General features: G+C 36.8%; 1 protein-coding gene across 1 annotated transcript in view; it reads left to right on the top strand.

Moving 5' to 3' along the window:
• Positions 1–13,684, top strand: part of SFRP5_1 (Secreted frizzled- protein 5) — a gene marked incomplete at its 3' end in the record, with an annotated part of 33,924 nt that extends 20,240 nt beyond the window's left edge. The window contains exons 3-4 of the mRNA XM_012940061.3: positions 5,030–5,577; positions 13,106–13,684. Of these exons, the coding sequence (XP_012795515.2) occupies positions 5,030–5,577; positions 13,106–13,684 (1,127 nt within the window). The remainder of the gene's footprint in view (positions 1–5,029; positions 5,578–13,105) is intronic.
• Positions 13,685–19,678: the final 5,994 nt, after the last annotated feature.

Raw genomic sequence — 19,678 nt, 5'->3', positions numbered from 1 at the left:
TCGAACCCAGGAAATTCGGTCTCATGGGCAAACGCTTAATCTTTAGAACATTGAAGTTGCCAGCACTTAACTATGTTAGTGTCTAATTTCAATCGATCTATAACTTTGTTGAACCATTCTTCTATTGTTTGAGGTAAATACCTGAGTTATAATTGACAGATGCTGTAAGATAATCCTTCCTAAAGCTTTCATTGTAGATTACCAACTAACTATGGTAACTGAATGCTTAGAAACGGTATATGATATTAAAGCAAAGGTATGAAAAGTTGTTGAAAGTTGTTGAACACTATTACTAGTTAACTAGTTATATATAACTTAATGCAATAGTAGTTTAGTATTTCAGTTTGTTACTTACTTACTTACTTACTTACTTACGCCTGTTACTCCTCGTGAAGGAGCATAGGCCACTCACCAGCATTCTCCATCCAACCCTGTCCTGGGCAATCCTTTCCAGCTCCGTCCAGTTGTAATTCATCCTTTTCATATCTGCTTCTATTATCCGACGCAATGTGTTCTTTGGCCTTCCTCTTTTTCGCTTCCCTTCAGGGTTCCAAGTTAGGGCTTGCCTCGTGATGCAGTTTGACGATTTGCGTAATGTATGTCCTATCCATTTCCATCGTCTTTTCCTAATTTCTTCTTCAGCTGGAAGTTGGTTTGTTCTCTCCCACAGAAGGCTATTGCTGATGGTATCCGACCAGTGGATGTTGAGTATCTTGCGTAGGCAGCTATTTATAAATACTTGTACTTTCTTGATTGTGGTTGTTGTAGTTCTCCAAGTTTCAGCTCCATACAGTAGAACTGCCTTGACGTTCGTATTGAAGATTCTCACTTTGATATTGGTTGAAAGTTGTTTTGAGTTCCATATGTTCTTCAATTGTAGGAATGCGACTCTTGCTTTGCCGATCCTCGCTTTTACGTCTGCATCTGAACCTCCTTGTTCATCGACGATGCTTCCCAGGTATGTGAAGGACTCTACATCTTCCAGAGTTTCGCCATCAAGAGTGATTGGATTGCTGTTCTCCGCCTTGAATTTGAGGACCTTGGTTTTCCCTTTGTGTATGCTGAGGCCTACTGATGCAGAGACTGCTGCTACACTGGCTGTCTTCATCTGCATCTGTTCGTGTGTACGTGATAGGAGGGCTAGGTCGTCTGCGAAGTCCAAATCGTCTAATTGATTCTGAGCTGTCCATTGTATTCCGTGTTTTCCTTCAGATGTTGAGGTCTTCATAATCCAGTCGACCACCAGAAGAAAGAGGAAGGGAGAGAGTAAACAGCCTTGTCTTACTCCAGTCCTTACTTGGAATGCATCTGTTATCTGTCCTACATGCATGACTTTGCACTGTAGTCCGTCGTATGAGTTCCGGATAATGTTGACAATCTTCTGAGGAACTCCGTAGTGTCGAAGAAGTTTCCATAATGTCCTCCTATCTACACTGTCGAATGCCTTTTCATAATCAATGAAGTTGATGTATAGTGATGAGTTCCACTCAACTGATTGTTCGACGATGATCCGTAGTGTTGCAATTTGGTCTGTGCACGACCGATCCTTTCGGAATCCAGCTTGTTGATCTCGAAGTTGGGCGTCTACTGCATCCTTCATCCGGTTCAGCAACACTCTGTTGAAGACTTTCCCTGGTATTGACAGTAGTGTTATGCCTCTGTAGTTTTCACATTTGCTCAGATCTCCTTTCTTTGGAATCTTGACGAGGTGTCCTTCTTTCCAGTCCATCGGCACTTGTTCCTCCTCCCAAATCCTTTTGAATAGAAGGTATAGCATGCTTGTGGTTGCTTCGATGTCTGATTTCAGTGCTTCAGCTGGTATGTTGTCGGGTCCTGCTGCTTTCCCGTTCTTGATTTGTCTGACGGCCATTCTAATTTCTTCCGTCGTTGGTGGGTTGACATCTATAGGAAGATCTATGTGTGCTGCTTCGATGTCCGGTGGATTCATTGGAGCCGGCCTATTCAGGAGTCCCTCGAAGTATTCTACCCATCTGTTACACTGTTGTTGAATTTCGGTGATTGGCTTGCCTTCTTTGTCTTTGACCGGCCTCTCTGGTTTACTGTATTTCCCTGATAGTTTCTTCGTTGTATCGTGAAGCTGTTTCATATTTCCTTCTCTAGCAGCTTTTTCTGCCGTCGTTGCTAGTTCTTCCACGTATTTCTTCTTGTCGGCTCTAATGCTCCTCTTCACTTGTTTGTTTGCTTCTATGTACTCAGCTTGTGCTTGGACTTTCTCTGTTCGTGTTCGGCTGTTGTTAATTGCTGCCTTCTTGTTCCTTCTTTCTTTGATCTTGTCCAGTGTTTCTATAGAGATCCACTCCTTATGATGGTGTTTCTTTAGGCCCAGAACCTCTTGACACGTTGAAGTTAATGCTTCCTTGATGCCTTTCCAGTTGTCCTCCATAGTAGTTTCTTCTTCCTTCAGTAGATCTTGTAAGGCTTGGAACCTGTTGTTGAGAGCTATCTTGAATTCATTGAGTTTGTCAGTATCTCGAAGGAAGGCTGTATTGAACCTTTGTAGTGCTGTTTGTCCACTTGTCCAGTTTTTCTTTAGCTTCAGTTTTAAATTGGCTACAACTAGGTGGTGATCTGAAGCTACGTCAGCACCTCTCCTGGTTCTCACATCTTCCATCGTCCTTCGGAATTTTTTGTTGATGCAAATATGATCGATTTGGTTCTCTGTAGTGTGGTCCGGTGAGATCCATGTAGCCTTGTGTATACGTTTGTGTGGAAATATTGTGCCTCCTATGACTTATTTGTTGAATGCACACAAACTTGCAAATCTTTCTCCATTTTCGTTTCTTTCTCCCAGTCCATGTCGTCCCATAATATCTCCATATCCAGTGTTGTCTATTCCGACTTTGGCATTTAGATCTCCCATCAGAATAGTTAGGTCCTTTCTTGGGCATTTCTCAATGATTGACTGCAGCCGCTCGTAGAACTTATCTTTAATGTCGTCGTTGCTATCATTGGTGGGTGCATAACATTGGATAATATTCATTAAAATCCCCTCCTTCTTTGTTTTGAATGATGCTTTGATGATTCTGGATCCGTGAGACTCCCATCCTACGAGTGCATTTCGTGCTACTTTGGACAGCATAAGAGCGACTCCCTGAGTGTGTGGAGCATTTTCCTCTTCGTGACCGGAGTATAGCAGCATCTCTCCCGTGGCTAGCCTTTTCTGTCCAGCTTGGGTCCAGTGGGTTTCGCTGATTCCCAGTACTGCTAAGTTGTATCTCCTCATTTCCATTGCTATTTGACTGGTCTTCCCGGTTTCCCACATTGTTCGAACGTTCCATGTACCTAGAAAAATTTTTGCTCTAGTTGTTAGAAGGGGCATCGGCCTCGTGGCTTCCGAAGGGACTCGGCTTTCACCATGAAGCGTCATAATTCTTCTAACTGAAGACCTTCTAACTCCCAGGGCAGAGTTTAAATGGTTTGGATTATTTTTTCTGGTAAGCGTTTTTTTAGCGAGTTAGTTTTCTACGGGATGGGGGCGCTAACCCCATGCCCAACCCTCCTCCTTTATCCGGGCTTGGGACCGGCAGTAACCCTGTTAGAGCTACAGGCGGAGTTATTTCAGTTTGTTACTTCTGTGTTTTATCAATCCAGTTTTACAATTGAGAGTAATTATTTTCTTAATTATTTAACCATTTAGAGAGTGGGAATTTGTTAAGAATGTAGTCATTTTAACAGTTGAATTCATGAATCGATCTAAGCTTGACTACCATTGAAAACGTGAAAGCACTAAACGACTGTCTCGACCCAGTTGGATGACAGTTCAGTAGTATTGAGATTAAGAGTTGACGTGTGAGATCGAAGGTACTGGGTTCCAGTCCTTTTTGTGTAGGATCGTGGATGTGCACTTATATTCTCTAACTATAACCCAATACGGGTTGAAGAATGCTGGTTGGCGGCTTATGTTCCATTCGGAGTAACAGGCATAAGTAAGAAATAACCTAGTAGTTACATAACATAAAAAACTGTCAGAATGTAAGTAACATTGAAATAGATCGTATGTAAAATCTATGCATAAACATGAATGAATGAACTTGGTTTAATAAATCAATCAGGAAATCATTATAGAATATAATTGAATTCTATTAAATGTCAAACGAATTAAAGGTGCATTGCTAATTATTATAACCCTTAACTATGATCTTTGCTGAATTTTATGTTATTATTTATTTAAACACATGAACATTGGTACAAGGGGGTACAAAAATCATTTGATTGGTGTTAGGGCTGGGATACTGCCTCGATGCTCAAACCGAACCAGGTGGTTTTCTCAGAGGGTCATGCCAAGAGTCTTTGACCTAAAGGTTTGATCCACAATTCAGTGGAGCAAGTTTAACAGATGCAGTCAGTGATCAACAATAAGTTTATACGTCATTTGTTTACTCAGGATTCTGGAGTTAATCTGCACCATTCATTTGGAATCAGGGTTTTACAAATCGCCTAGATGGATCCTCTATATCCACTAACCCGATTAAAGCGCTGGATATTCACTTTTCGTCTTCTCAATTCCGTAAACAACAGCCCTGCCAAGAGAAGGTAATGAGTAGGTCTTCCTTGTCAATGATTGTATGCACTTGACTATGTGAGAGTATTTAGAGAGGGAGAGATAACTCTCCCCACTCTCGGCCATACCAGGACTTTTTTTAGTAATACTCAACCACTATCATATACTGGATTAAACCCAAAGTCCTATCTGTCTTGTAGAAACACTAAAATCTCCAAGATGTTAAGTTTATCATTGAATTCTTAATAATATCAGTCGGTAAACTAGGAAGAACTTCATCCAATGGTATCATGCTATTGTTCAGAAGAACGATGAAAACTTCACAACCAAACCATCCAGCTCAGAGAACAAAACTCCATCAAAATCATCTACCTGAGCTACAAATCTTCCTCACCATCTCAATATCGTAACTATATTAATCTTATACACATAAATAATCAAATAATCTATTTATTGATTTATTGATTTATCGATTTATTTATTTATTGATTGATTGATTTTGTTTAGTTCTTAAAGCTTCTGTCAAAGATATGATTTTACAACCGAATCAAGCATCAATCATATTAAATTTAACACCAAGAACTTTAGCATTAAAATTAATACGTAATGATGGTACACAATTAAGTAATATTGATCAATATCGTCGTAAACGAAATAGTCGAAGAACAAAAAGAAGAAGAAGAAGAAGACGTAATCACTTGAATAATCATGATAATGAACTAGATCCGATTTATCAATTAAGAACAAGAAGAGAATTGAAAGTATCCAAACAAAATCAATACAAGTCAAAATTAATCAATGTCAATGAAGGAGTTCATCATCATCATCAAAGAATTGAATCTAAAACTAAAATAAAACGACATCGACAACCAAGAAATTCACAATTACATGATTTAGATGGTATTAATGAATTAATATTAAGTTGTTCATCATGTAATCCATTATTACCATTTATAAATGGACATTTCACTTCATCATTATCAAATCAAAAATGGCTTATTATGGGTAGACGTATACAAGATTCAAATACAAAAAAATATACGAATCAATTACAAGTAAGTAAATTGTTAAAATTTCTTATATTCCATTGGTTGAAATCATGAGTCCATTGAAATTAGACCATCAGTCTCGCGAACGAGATTGATAGGTCATGGATTCGAATCTCGCGGTGGGGAGAGGGCGAGATCATGGATACGCACTGCTAAAAAGTCTCACAATAGGACGAAACGACCGTCCAGTGGCTCCCAGGTTTTCCATGGTGGCCTTGCTTTAATTGACTCATGATTTCAACCAGTGAAATTTCTAAAAAAAATCTTCACAAAACTTCTTCTAATTCTTTCTTATATTCGTTTATAATGCTTATAACTTAAAGCAAATATCGATGCAGTCCTTACAAGATGTATATAGGCCAGTAAGAGGCTGATCAATTGAAGTCTTAAACATCAATAAGAGGATATAAACAGACAATACCAGAATTGATATCCAGTCTGGGGCTCGAAGCCGGTACTGTTTGCTTCAAACTTCATTGTATTATCCACTTAATTACTGAATTCAAAATAGGACGAAACGGGCGTCCTGAATTCCACTGCTAGCCATTATCTATCTTTGCATATAATGCTTGTGAATTAAGGCAATATCGAAGTAATCCGTACAGAATACATATATGCCAATAAAAGACTGATCAATTCTAATCCTAAACATCAATGTGAAGATTGAAATAAACAATCAAAAATGAATTTAAACTTCACCCCCATTTCACAAGCTAGTGGTTATTTGAACTCAATAGTTAAGTGGATAACGCGATGGCGTTTGAAGTGATCGATGCTGGGTTGAAGTTCTAGAGCGGACATCAACTCTACGATAAAGATACATACAGTTGACGAGTTCCAATTAGGAGAAAGTGGCTTGTATCCTGCATTCCACTACTAATCACTATAGATCTTCGCTTTGTTTATATAGATTTAAATTATATTACTATATAGGAGGTCTTTGGCGGTTAGTCTTCCTTCTTTGTAAGAATTATAACCTTCTTTTTGGATTCTTATACCATTGAAATCAATTGTATAACCCTATTCTATTGAGTGTAATGCTATCGCTTTCAGCATAGTTTGTATTCCTTCACTCTCACATTCAGTTGTCTTAATATTTCACCTACATATGTGACATTCGATTTCTTAAATACAATTCTGTTGTTCCTCCTTGTATATTGAATCTTTGATTCTTACCAGTTTGCATGTCAGAGTATTGTTTGTTCGAAAGAATTCTCCTTTTGGTCTCTTCTGAAAACGATTATAAAAAGATGATATTCAACGAATTTATGGAACTCTCGATTTACATTTTTGATTGATGTATATTTGAATAATAATCTTCGCTATGAATTAAAGCCTACTTATTGATGCGTAGGTACCTACTGTTGAAGAGTAGCATGAAGCAAGTATTAACATCTAATTTGAAACTATTGTATTGGTTACTTAAAAAGTTCATATTCTAATAGTTGAGGTCATGAGTCAATTGAAGCTAGACCACCATGGAAAACCTAGAAGCACTGGACGGCTGTTTCATCTTATTGTGAGACTCCTCAGTAGTGCACATCCACGATCTTGCCTGGCGAGATTTGAAACCAGCACCTTTCATTCTTCCAGGTTTTCCAATAGTGATCTAGCTCCAATTGACTTATGAATTCAACTATTGAGATTACTATAATATCTACAAAAACCCCTTCCGATATTAATCAACATATGCTCACTAGTGACTGGCTTCAAGAGGTATTTTCTGGAGTTCTAGTGAGAAACAGTGTCTAGTAGAGTTCAGTCGGGTCTGTCGTGAGATAGTAATTCACTGAAGACAATAGAGGATGTTTCGCTCAATTTCTTGGATTAGTTTAAATTAGATATCAACACAGTTGGATGCCGGCTTAGTGGTTTAATGCTTAAGTGCTCACGCACAAAAACGATAGGTTCTGGGTTGGAATCTCGTGAATCGGGATCATAAATGCGCACTGCTGAGCGGTCACACAATAGGATGAAACAGCCGCCCAGTACTTCCTGATTTTCCATGGTGGTACTATTTTCAATAAACTCATGATTTCAACTATTCACAAAACCCCTTCTGAGTTTATATTCTCTTCAAGACCAGTTAGTTCTAGGTTCAACATTTTGTTAAATGAGATTTGTTCATTGTTGTATAGTTTTATAATAAGATAAAAACAACTATTCAATACCCTTTTGATTGATGATGTAATAAGACAATCTTCAACTTACATGAAATCTTCATATAATCACTTATAAACTGTAATTGAGATGGTAGAAAACACTTATAGCTTAGGTAGATTGTTTCAATGGACTTTAGTTCTTTGAATTGGATGATTTTGTCATGGAGCTTTCATCAGTTTATGCTGATGAAATTGTTCAGAAGAACAATAAAAACTTTATACTAGTATAGGGGTTGTGGAGATTATTAAGTTTTGATTGAGATCATGAACCGATTGATGTTAGACCATCACAATTGAAAACCTGGAAGCACTGGACGGCCGTTTCGTCCTATTGTGGGACTCCTCAGCAGTGCGCATCCACGATCCCTCGTCGAAGGGACTCGAACCCAGGGCCTTCGGTCTCGCGCGCGAACGCTTAACCAACTGGACCACTGAGCCGGCATCCAATAGTGATAGTTCCTAACATCAACCAATCCACGAAATTGCGCGACCAACTTTCGTTGTACTGGGGTAGATACCTGTCTCTACCCGACAAGGTTTTCAATTGTGATGGTCTAACATCAATCGGTTCATGATCTCAATGAAAAACTTTATAACCAAACTATTCATCTTAGTGAATAAAACTTCATCAATAACAAAAATCAAAATGTTTCACTACCTCATTAGTTTAATACAACGAACACAAAACAGACATTTATTCTTTACAAACAAACAAACACACATACATACATCACACATACACAAACACACACACACAGGGATAGACGGTTGTGAAATGAAAATTGTCACTTTTAATATTTTCAAGTTTCCTACTGTGATTTAACCGTGATTCAATTTAGTTATCATTCACCACAGGGATTCATTTAAGTCTCTATTATAATGGTATATTCATTTTATTAAGTATGAATGATTATGTAATAGATTTATTTCGTATATTTCATTATGATTAGAAAGGGAATATTTTGTGGAGATTACAATAATCTGATAATTGATTTTATGAGTCAATTGAAGTTAGACTACCTAGTAGCACTGGATGGTTGTTTCGTCCTATTGTGGGACTCCTCAACAGTGAACATCCACGATCCGGCACCTCGCAAGATTCGAACCCAGAACGTATCGGTCACCTGCGCAAACGCTTAACCTCTAGACAAATGAAAATGTTAGCGTCCAACAGTGTTAATGTTTAACTTCAATCAATACATGAAATTGATCCACATATCCACCATTGACTTCAGTAAGTTCCTATCTCAAAACTGACCCGGTTGAACTCCACCAATCAACGGTCACTGCTTCTCACTAGAACTCTAGGAAATATCTCTTGAAGCCAGTTTCTAGTGAACATATGATGATATTTATCAGAAGGGGTTTTGTGGTGATTCTAGTAGTTTTATGGTTGAATTCATAAGTCAATTAAAGCTAGATCGTTATGAAAGCACTGAACGGCCATTTCATTCTAGCATTGGACTTCTCAGCAATGCACATCCGAAATCCCACTTCATAGGACTCGAACTCGAGGTCTTATGATCTCGCACGTGAATGCTTAACCATTCGACTACTGAAATTGCCGGTATCTAATGGTGTTAATGTCTAACTGAAACCAATCCATGAAATTGAGGTAGAATTGGGAATATGTATAAAATCATCCAGTTATTAATGAATGAACGCAATACCATTGTTCAATGGATTTCAATGATTAAAATCAATTAGTTATCTTTATAAAATCCTTTAACATGAATATTTTTACATGAAAGAACCTGATTTGAATATTCGCTCTCAAGATGATTAACCGGGTTGAACAATATCAAACTAGGGATAAATCCACTTGGTATGGCTTACTTGAATCATCCCTTTCGATGTTTAGGACTGCACTTGATCAGTCTCTTATTGGTATATGCGAATATTGTGTGTATTGCATCGATATTGCCTTAATTCACAAACATTATAAGCAAAGATTTAAGTAAACAATACCAAGTGAATTTAAACTTCACCCTATTGCACAAGCAAGTGGCTATCTGGACTCAGTAGCTAAGTAGATAATGTGATGGCATTTGAAGTGAACGATACTGGGTTCGAGTGCTGGAATGAACATCAACTCTGAGATACACATACATCCAGATGACGAGTCCCAAACAGGACAAAACATGCTTCTTGGATTCTACTGCTAGCCACCATCCATCTTAGATTACAAACTAGGGATATTTTTCATCAGGAAATGAAATCATGACGAGACTATGGTTTATGGACGAACCAATCAGAGTTATGATTAAAAGTCTTGAATTTTGGCGCGAAGTTCATTCATTTGACTAAATAGACTTTTATTATTACGGCTGATGTCAGTTCGTTATGAAAAGTCTATATTTGATTCTTAACCCTAACTATCAACCGTTAATATTAATTCTAATTCTTTACACTGGTTTATAACCCTCATTTAGACGTATTCCCTAGGTGGACATTCTCAAGGTCTCTTTAGCGTCACACAAATGTCGTCCATAAATTATAGTCTCACTGAAATCATTTCTATAAATATTTTCTACTACTGCCTTTAAGCTCTATGCAATTCCCTAATCACAAATCAAACGACAATTAAACTCAAATGACTTACACAATTTAAAATACATATCAGAAGGGTTTTTGTGGATATTATAATAATTTCAATGGTTGAAGTTAGACATCAATACCGTTGGATGTCGGCTCAGTGGTCTAGAGGTTAAGCGTTCACGCACAAAACTGATAGGTCCTGGTTCCGAATCTCGCGAGGCAGGATCGTAGATGCGCACTGTTGAGGAGTCTCACAATAGGACGAAACGGCCATCCAGTGCTTCCTGGTTTTCCATGGTGGTTCAACTCCAACTGACTCATGATGTCAACCATTTAAATTTAAAATACATTCATCTTTTACCAGAAAGGTGTTTCTGTAGAGATTTTAGTAATTATAAGATTTAAATTCATGAGTCAATTAAAACTAGACCACCATAGAAAACGTATAAGTACTGGATATTCATTTCCTCCTAGTATGGGGTTTCTCAGTAATGTGCATCCACAATCTCACCCAACGATATTCGAACCCAGGACGTATCGGTCTCGCATGTGCGAACACTTAACCATTCAATCAATCTTCATTTCATAATATAAACAAATGTTAATTTCACAAGGGGTTTTTGTGAATATTATGGTAATTTCAATAGTAGAGATCATGAGTCGATTTAAGCTAGACCGACATAGAAAACCTGAAAACACTAGACAGCCGTTTCGTCCTATTGTGGCACTCTTCATCAAGGATGATCCGTTTTGGGTAGAGACAGGTATCTACTTCAGTAAAATGGAAGATGATTGCGCAATTTCGTGGATTGGTTGAGGTTAGACATTAACACTATTGGATACCGCCTCATTGGTCTAGTAGGTTGGGCGTTCGTGCGCGAGATTGTATGCCTTGGATTCAAATCCCGCGAGTTGGGATCGTAAATGCTCACCGCTGAGTAGTCCAACAATAGGACGAACCAGTCATCTGATGCTTCCACATTTCCAACGGTGGTCTAACATCAATCGGTTCATGATCTCAATCAAAAACTTAAATAATCTCCACAACCCCATACTAATCTTACAATGGTTAGTTTTGTGTTTCATCATTTTCTGAAGAAAAAAAAGAAAGAAGGAACTAAACAAACAAACAAATAAACAAAGAATTCAATTTTCTTATTCTACAATTATAATCTGTCAAAATTCAATAATCGATCCACCTTTATTCTTTGGTATGTTTCAATGATCTGCATTATTATCATTATTATTATTATTATTATTATTTACATTGAAAACAGACATGGATACATATGGCTTCTTTATGAAATGTTCCCTATGATAAATGTTTTTTTCTTTTTTTTTTTTACATTTTGCTAATTCAAAAGGAGGATGAAAATGTCAATATGTATGTAAGTAGGTCTCCCCCTGTGTGTGTGGGTGCGTGTGCCTGCATGCGTGCGTGCGTGGTTGTAGAGACGGAGGGGGGAGTGGAAAGGCGGTAAATAGACAACAATATAAAAAGAACGAAGAAATTAGTAGACAAATATTAAATGACTAGTACAAATTAGAATTACAAAGACAATAGAAAAGGTTATTAGACCGAATAGCGAATTAAAAACTACAAAAAAGAAAAAAACAATTCACCTGCCAATTATAGAGTAATGGATTGAGACCCTGGAAGAAGAGAAGAATGGAATGTGAATATGAAGTGTTTTTTTTTTGTTGTTGTTAGTTTGATAAGTAGTAATCTAGTAACTAGTTTAAAAGTATTATGTCATGAATGTCGATAGAGATAGTTTTTCGTCTGACTAGTTGCCTACCAGTCAGTCAGACCGCCCGTCCACCCGCCCGCCTATCTCACTCTCTCGTTCTTTCTTTCAGATGTAATAATTAGTTGATCAGAGTAAAACTATTTTCATTCTTTCGTAAATTCTAATAGTTATAATAAAGAAGATTGTAAGTTGAGTACACATATCCTCCTTGAATTCCTAGATAATAATAATGAAATTCTGATTCAGTAGTATCAGTGATGAAATACCTTATGATTGATTATAGATTTCGATAATGATATAAGAAGACGAAGATTATCAGAACTATGTGATATATTATATATATATATATATATATATATATATATATATATATATATATATATATATATATATATATATATATGATATATATGCAAAATATCACCTTTCTATCCATTGTAAATTATCTGAACTCATTTAATATTTATCAGTATAAGTTTGTGAAGATTGTCGAGTTTCGATTGAGATCATGAACCGATAAATGTTAGATGTGAATTGAAAACTTGGAACTACTGGACGGCTATTTCGTCTCATTGTGGGACGTCTCAGCAGTGTGCATACAGGATCCTTCCACCCGCGAGATTCGAATCCAGAACCTACTGATCTCACAAGCGAACGTCTAACACCTAGACCACTGACTAGCTTCAAGAAGTATTTCCTGGAGTTCTAGTAAGAAGCAGTGACCAGTAGAGTTCAGCCGGGTCTGTTGTGAGATGATAACTCACTAAAGACAATGGTAGATGTGTCGCTAACTTCATGGATTAGTTGAAGTTAGACATTAATACCGTTGGATGCTAACAAGTTCAGTGGTCGAGAGGTTAAGCGTTCTCACGAAAGGTCGAAGGCCCTAGGTTGGAATCTCGTGAGGCGGGATTGTAGAGTCGCACTGCCGAGGAATTCCACAATAGGACGAAACGGTCATATTGTACGTCCAGGTTTTCCGTGGTGGTCTAGCTTCAACTGACTCATGACCTCAACTATTAAAATTACTATAATATCCACAAAACCCCTTCTGATATTTAATCTGTATTCCTCTTTTTTCAGGTGACTTTCTTAGGTTTATGGAATCGTGAATCAATTGAATTTCGTCAATCATTAAATGCTATTCGTAAAGAATCAGCATCACATTTATGTAATAAAAATCAAGCAAGTCTATCTAATCTAGTTCAACCACAAACTATACAAAATCATCATCAACAACATCTTGGGAGACCATTAAAAATTCTACGTTCAGCTCCATCTGAATTATCTGATTCACCAAATTATAATGAATTCAATAAACCATTATCTAATTTAAATCTAAAAACTAAATTAAACAACCATCACAATTATAATTATCCATCTCATTTATCTACAAATCAGAATACTACTAATAATGATTTCAGTAGTCATTTAAATCTTGAAATAAATAATGCACAAACTACTTATTTAAATGAAATTCATCAATTACAAAGACAACAGCAACGACCACAACAACAAAGACCACACAAATCAAGGTTTCGTGAACGTAGAAAAAAGTGGAAATCATCAACAAACAAAGTTTTGTTGAAATCTAATTCACAAAATCAATATGACACTAATCTTTATCGTTATCAATCACCAATAAATCCTTATTCGGATTAAAAAAACCCTCCAGTTTTATATTCTGGTTTGATGTGTCATAACTATCTACCATTAATTAAATAATAAGACTCTTATATACAGGGTCCTTATAAAGTTAACCTCAACTGAATACCTACAAACAAGTTCATATATATATTCCCCACCCTTTCCTTTAATTCGTTTGTATTATTACTGTTGTTGTTGATATTCTCATTTATTGTTGAATAACAACGCCATAAAATGAAGACATTATGTACACATTCATACATACCTACACCCCAAATAGTAATTTTTAATGCACATTTATATCGAATTTATGAGAGTATAGAAGGAATGTATTTGCCGCAAGTTAAATAAATTCGTTATAAAGAATTACACTACTTAATTATAAATATTAGTAGTTAAATTTATTGTGCCAAAACAAAACTTTGCTTCTATCAAATTGTTCTTCTTTTTTTGGTTGCTACCTCATTATCATTATCCAACGTATACATATATACACATGATAATTTCATTTGATTTGTTTACCTTCAGTTAAACTTTGAACGTTTTTCGCACAAACCATATCATTGTAAATTATAACATATAACTCTAACAATAAAATGAAGGATATTTTCTAAAAAAAAATTTTTTTTTCATTTTTCAGTTGAAGGGAATCATATTTACATCAAATGACAATGAAAAAAGAGATAAGAAGCTTTAAAATACATCATTCAAATTGTAATACACATTTAATAGTTCAGCATTAGAATATTCACTTTACAATTCCTTCCTTCCTTAATTACTCTACTTACTTACTTACTTACTTACTTACTTACTTACTTAATTAATTAATTAATTAATTAATTAATTAATTAATTAATTAATTACTTAGTTACTTACTTAGGCCTGTTACTCACAATGGAGCATAGACCGCCGGTCAGCATTGTCCAACCCAATCTGCTCTCAATTATATTGAAAATCTATAATCTTACTAAAATCACATCTTTGTGAATTGATAAGTTCGGTTTTATTCATTGTGATTGTCATTACTTTCACGACAAAGACTGTCAGGGAAGTCCTACTCACTGCCTTCTCGTGAAAGGGGTGTTGTCGACGAAAAGCGAATGTCCGGTGCTTTAACCTGGTTGGTGGATACGAAGGATCCATATAGGTGAGTTGGAAACCCCTGATTCAAAATCAGTTGTGCATAAGTGCTCTAGGATCTTGAGGAATCGATTAGCGTATGAACCAATTACTGGTCACCGGCTATCACGAGACTACTTCTCTTAACGTTGTTCCACTGCCTTGTGGATCAGACCTTTAAGTTGAAGGCTCCGAGTGTGGCTCCCTTTGGAAACCACCTGCTTCGGTTTGAGCACCCGGGAAGCATCACAACCTACACACAAATCAAGTAACTTGTGTGGCGCACATGTATTCGGTGCTCTTTTGTACCAATATTTATGCGATCAAATAAATAAATAATACAACTTAGTAAAATCTGAGAGCCATACAATAAATAGTACGTGTGTAAAATGTCAATCAATCGTCTCAGAATTCATTGTTCTTTCGTTTCCACACCAATCTTTCTCTCTTCTCCTTCTCTTCTCTTTAATCTTCCTAACCTACTACCACCAAAAATTTCATTTTCCATTGATACGACATACTACTTATGTCTATCGATATCAGTAGTACACACCGCAATGTGTTAATTCAATTTTAATTTAACATGTTATATGACCCCAGTAGTTACAAATGATTTATCTAATGCAATAAATATTCAATGTATGTATGGAAAACTTCCAAATATAAAGGACTCAGTAGCTGAGTGGATAACGCGATGGCATTTGAAGCGAACGACATTGGGTTCGAGTCCCAGAGTGAACATCAATAAGTCTTAGATGCAGGTATATCCAGTTGACGAATCCCAAATAGGACGAAACGTGCGTCCTGGATTCTAGCCACTATCAATCTTTGCTTATAAAGCTTTGTGAATTAAGGCAATATCGAGGTAATACACATAGTATGGACATATGCCAATAACAGACTGATTAATTGCAGTCTTAAACCTCAATAGGAAGATACAAGCAAACAATATCAAGTGAATAAAGCTATTTTGATGAAAACGTTTCTTAAATTGGTATTATCTAATAAAAAAAGTGAATTTATAGGCAGAGATTAAGAATCAATTATAATAGTAAATATTATTCGATCATTGGTAAACATTCTAATCGATCGATGGATGAATTTATCCAAGCTTACCTAGTAATTGATTTATGATTGTTATGAATAATGAAATAAAGAAGACATGGCGAATCATAGAAACTATTATTTAATACATTAGTTCGCCAAATTTGGAGCTTGTAAAATGTTAATATTTAGTTTATTCTATAAACCATAAGCAGGTGGCTATTAGGATTCAGTAGTTAAGTGGATAACGTGATGGTGTTTGAAGCGAATGATATTGGGTCGGAGTCCTAAAGTAAACATCGATTATGAGATGCAGATACATCCAGTCAGTCAGTCAGTCAGTCAGTCAGTCAGTCAGTCAGTCAGTCAGTCAGTCAGTCAGTCAGTCAGTCAGTCAGTCAGTCAGTCAGTCAGTCAGTCAGTCAGCTACAACATAGGATCAGGCGCATATATACATCCGTCCAAGTTGCCATACCACATTAGCACAACAAGATCAACACCGGATTCATAGAAATAATCACGTCAATCGTAGTAATCTATAAAAGAAAGAGTGCATAAAAGTATGTAATACAGGAAGAAAGAATTATTTGGTAGAAAGGAAGATATAAAGTAATTTTAATCTCACGGTTTAAGGGAGGATGAAGAGTGATCGATCTTGAGCCATGTCACTCAAAGTCTCCAACCATTGGTTACGACAGTCATGCGGACCCAAGCCAAGTAGTCTGCATCTACCAACATGGCTCAGACTACAAGTTAGTGACCTAAATGACTGATGCCAAATCTTGGTTTGGCTGCCCCTAAATTTCTTCCAACCATCCCCAACACCAGTTAGCACTGCGCGTCGTGGTAATCGGTGTTCAGGCATACGCAACCATCTCGGTCGATGAAGATTCACAACCTAATCGACTGATTTACCATCATTCCTTAATACCCTACGTCTAACCTCACTATTACTTACTCGATGATCCCAGCCGATGCCAGCAATATTTCTAAAACATCTACGGTCAGTTATTAGTAGCTTACGAATATCTTCTATTCTTAGTGGCCACATTTTGCAGCCGTAAGGTAAAACAGAATGAACTGCCGCATAGTATATTCGTTCTTCAGCTGATAGACGGACATCTTGCCTTCGCCATAGGTGATGTAATTTGGCAAAAGCCAAATGAGTTTTTCGAATCCGTGCAGAGATTTCGTCAGACACCGACCCATTAGGGCTGATCAGACTTTCAAGATAAGCGAAGTTGTCAACGCGTTCGACTACTTCACTCTCTATCCTTAGTTCAGACAGGTACATCCATCTGACGAATTCCACTGCTAGCCACTGTGCATCTTTGCTTGTAACCTTTGATACACCATTTCTCTACCATAGCGCTTAGTATGCATATAATTATGTTGTTTTGATTATTTGTCCGTTGTGATCGTATTTGTCATCTTTTTATTCATATACCTCCGAAGTGCGATTCAGGAATGAATCGAGTATTGTTCCAGTTGACTAGTTTTCTCACACTCAGTCTCGCTTGTCAATCAATCAAATGATAGAATAGTTTCCACCTCTATCCAAATCTTTCAATCTCAATTCGGACTGAGGCACTTCTAGCCTCAAGGTTGAAGCAGTTAGCCTGTTGCGTCAAACCCTTAACTTAGATCAAGACAAGTTCTCTCCCGTATATTATTGAGCTAACAGATCAAGGACATAACAATGGTGTTTTGATTGTTATCATATATAAACAACATATTTATGAGAATTGTTATGTATAAATTCTGTAGTAAATTTTTTACTATTGTATTACTATTCTATCATTGAGAAACGAAACTGCCATTCAGTGCTTCCGAGTGTGACCTTCTAAGGGAACCACCTGCCTCGGTTTGAGAACCTAGGCAATATCATAGCCTTCACACGAATCAGTGATAACTGTTACTGGCTTCATTGTTACTGTATGGTGCATGTGTATTTGGTGCCCCCTTGTACCAATGTTTATATGTTCATATGTGCATATGTGCATACTATTCATATTGCCTTAATTCAAAAGCTTCATAAAAAAAGATGGATAGTGACTAGCAACGTGATGACGTTTAAAGCGGACGGTACTAAGTTCAAGTCCCAAAGTGAACACCAACAAGTCTGAGATACAGGTACATCCAGTTGACGAAGACCAAATAGGACGAAGTGACGCGCATTCTGGGTTCCACTGCTAGCCACTATCTATCTTTGAATATGTCCAATCTTAGTTGTTTATAATATCAGTAAAACATATTATGATGATTCATTAACGACCGTCAATTACTATAGTTAATGTTCAAAATGTTTACCTTTAACTAAAGTGTATGGTTGAAAGCATTCACATTATTCATACGACCCTTATTGGCTAATTATGAATGGTTAAGTTCAGTTTGAGTTGATGTTAATTAATGATTCGAGTAGAATGTAGGTTGCTGATATTCTTTAATTCTAATAATTGAATACATGAGTCAATGTAAGCTGGGCCACTATGGACCATTTTGAAGCATTTGATGACCGTTTTGTTGTAATATGGAACTCCTCAGCACTACGACTTTATTGAGATACATATGTTAAGCTAAATATCACATACTTATTAGCTTGATATTTTTTATTTATAAATGTTAAAATTTACTTGGCAGTAAAGTCTAATCTAAGGCCTTCTCGTGGCGTTGCTCGATAGTGGGGGCAACCCTGTTAGATCGAACCGATCACTTACTCTGTTGTATCTGATCAATTTTCGGTTCTATACTCGAAGCTTATTTTAATGCTCGGGCGACCAGTTGTGTATGTATTGGAAATGCAGAAGTTCTTGAACCTATGGTTTCAAGTATATAAGTATATGCAACGGGTACACATGTTGTGTCGTACTAAGGAACCGTTGAGCTGCAAAAATATTTGCCCTATGTCTTATAAAATCAGCGACCTATCTACCAGGTCGAAGACAATAAAAAATGGTGGTAACAAATACTACGAAGAGACGACCAACAACCTCCTTTGAGAGAATGCTTAGGCTTATGTGTGTATCAGGAAATACTGGGGCGGTAGCTATGGGCTAACTGATATGAATGTAATGTGTAAGAGACAGTCTGATGTAGCAAATATGTTTTCTTTGAGAGTGGTGAACATCTATCCTCCCAGGTGGGTGAATATACTTATGTGTATACTATAAGATGCATGGGGTATAATCTATGTATTACCGGTGTGCATGTAACGTATATTTGTTCACAGGGCATGTATACCAAGTGATACTCGGATGAAAGTTCGTTTGTTAACTAGGATACAAGTAAACAATACATATCCAGGCCAAGTAAATACTCAAAAATCTTTACTTGTTCTTTTGGTACGATGCCATTATACATCCAAAGATCCATGAGGCCACAGTCCACACTAAATCACATTCACTTGGTGGGTTTGTACGTTTCAAATAAACGGAACCCATTCCAGAAGGACCACTAAGTACATCGTACCCCCATCACTATCACCGCCACCACCACCACCACACCAAAAGTTACTTCTTTTTCATTATTCATAAATAATAATTCCTTGTATAGAATAGATAAAATACCAATTGGTTACACAGGCATTTTTTAAATAGAATAAACCTTTAAAAGTATAATAATGACAATCTGAGCATGTTCTATCATTTTAAGCGATTTGAATAAGTTTTCCTGGCTGGCGTTTTTTTAAGCGAGTTAGTTTTCTACGGGATGGGGTCGCTAACTCCATGCCCAACCCTCCTCCTTTATCCGGGCTTGGGACCGGCAGCAGCCTCAGATGGGCTCCAGATGGAGTTATGTTCTATCATATACTAGTCAATAGGTATGGTATTATTATTCAATATACAA

This window comes from Schistosoma haematobium, chromosome 3 (assembly GCF_000699445.3).
Source record: "Schistosoma haematobium chromosome 3, whole genome shotgun sequence".
Classification (NCBI taxonomy): domain Eukaryota; kingdom Metazoa; phylum Platyhelminthes; class Trematoda; order Strigeidida; family Schistosomatidae; genus Schistosoma; species Schistosoma haematobium.
This window is presented reverse-complemented; position numbering and strand designations above follow the sequence as displayed.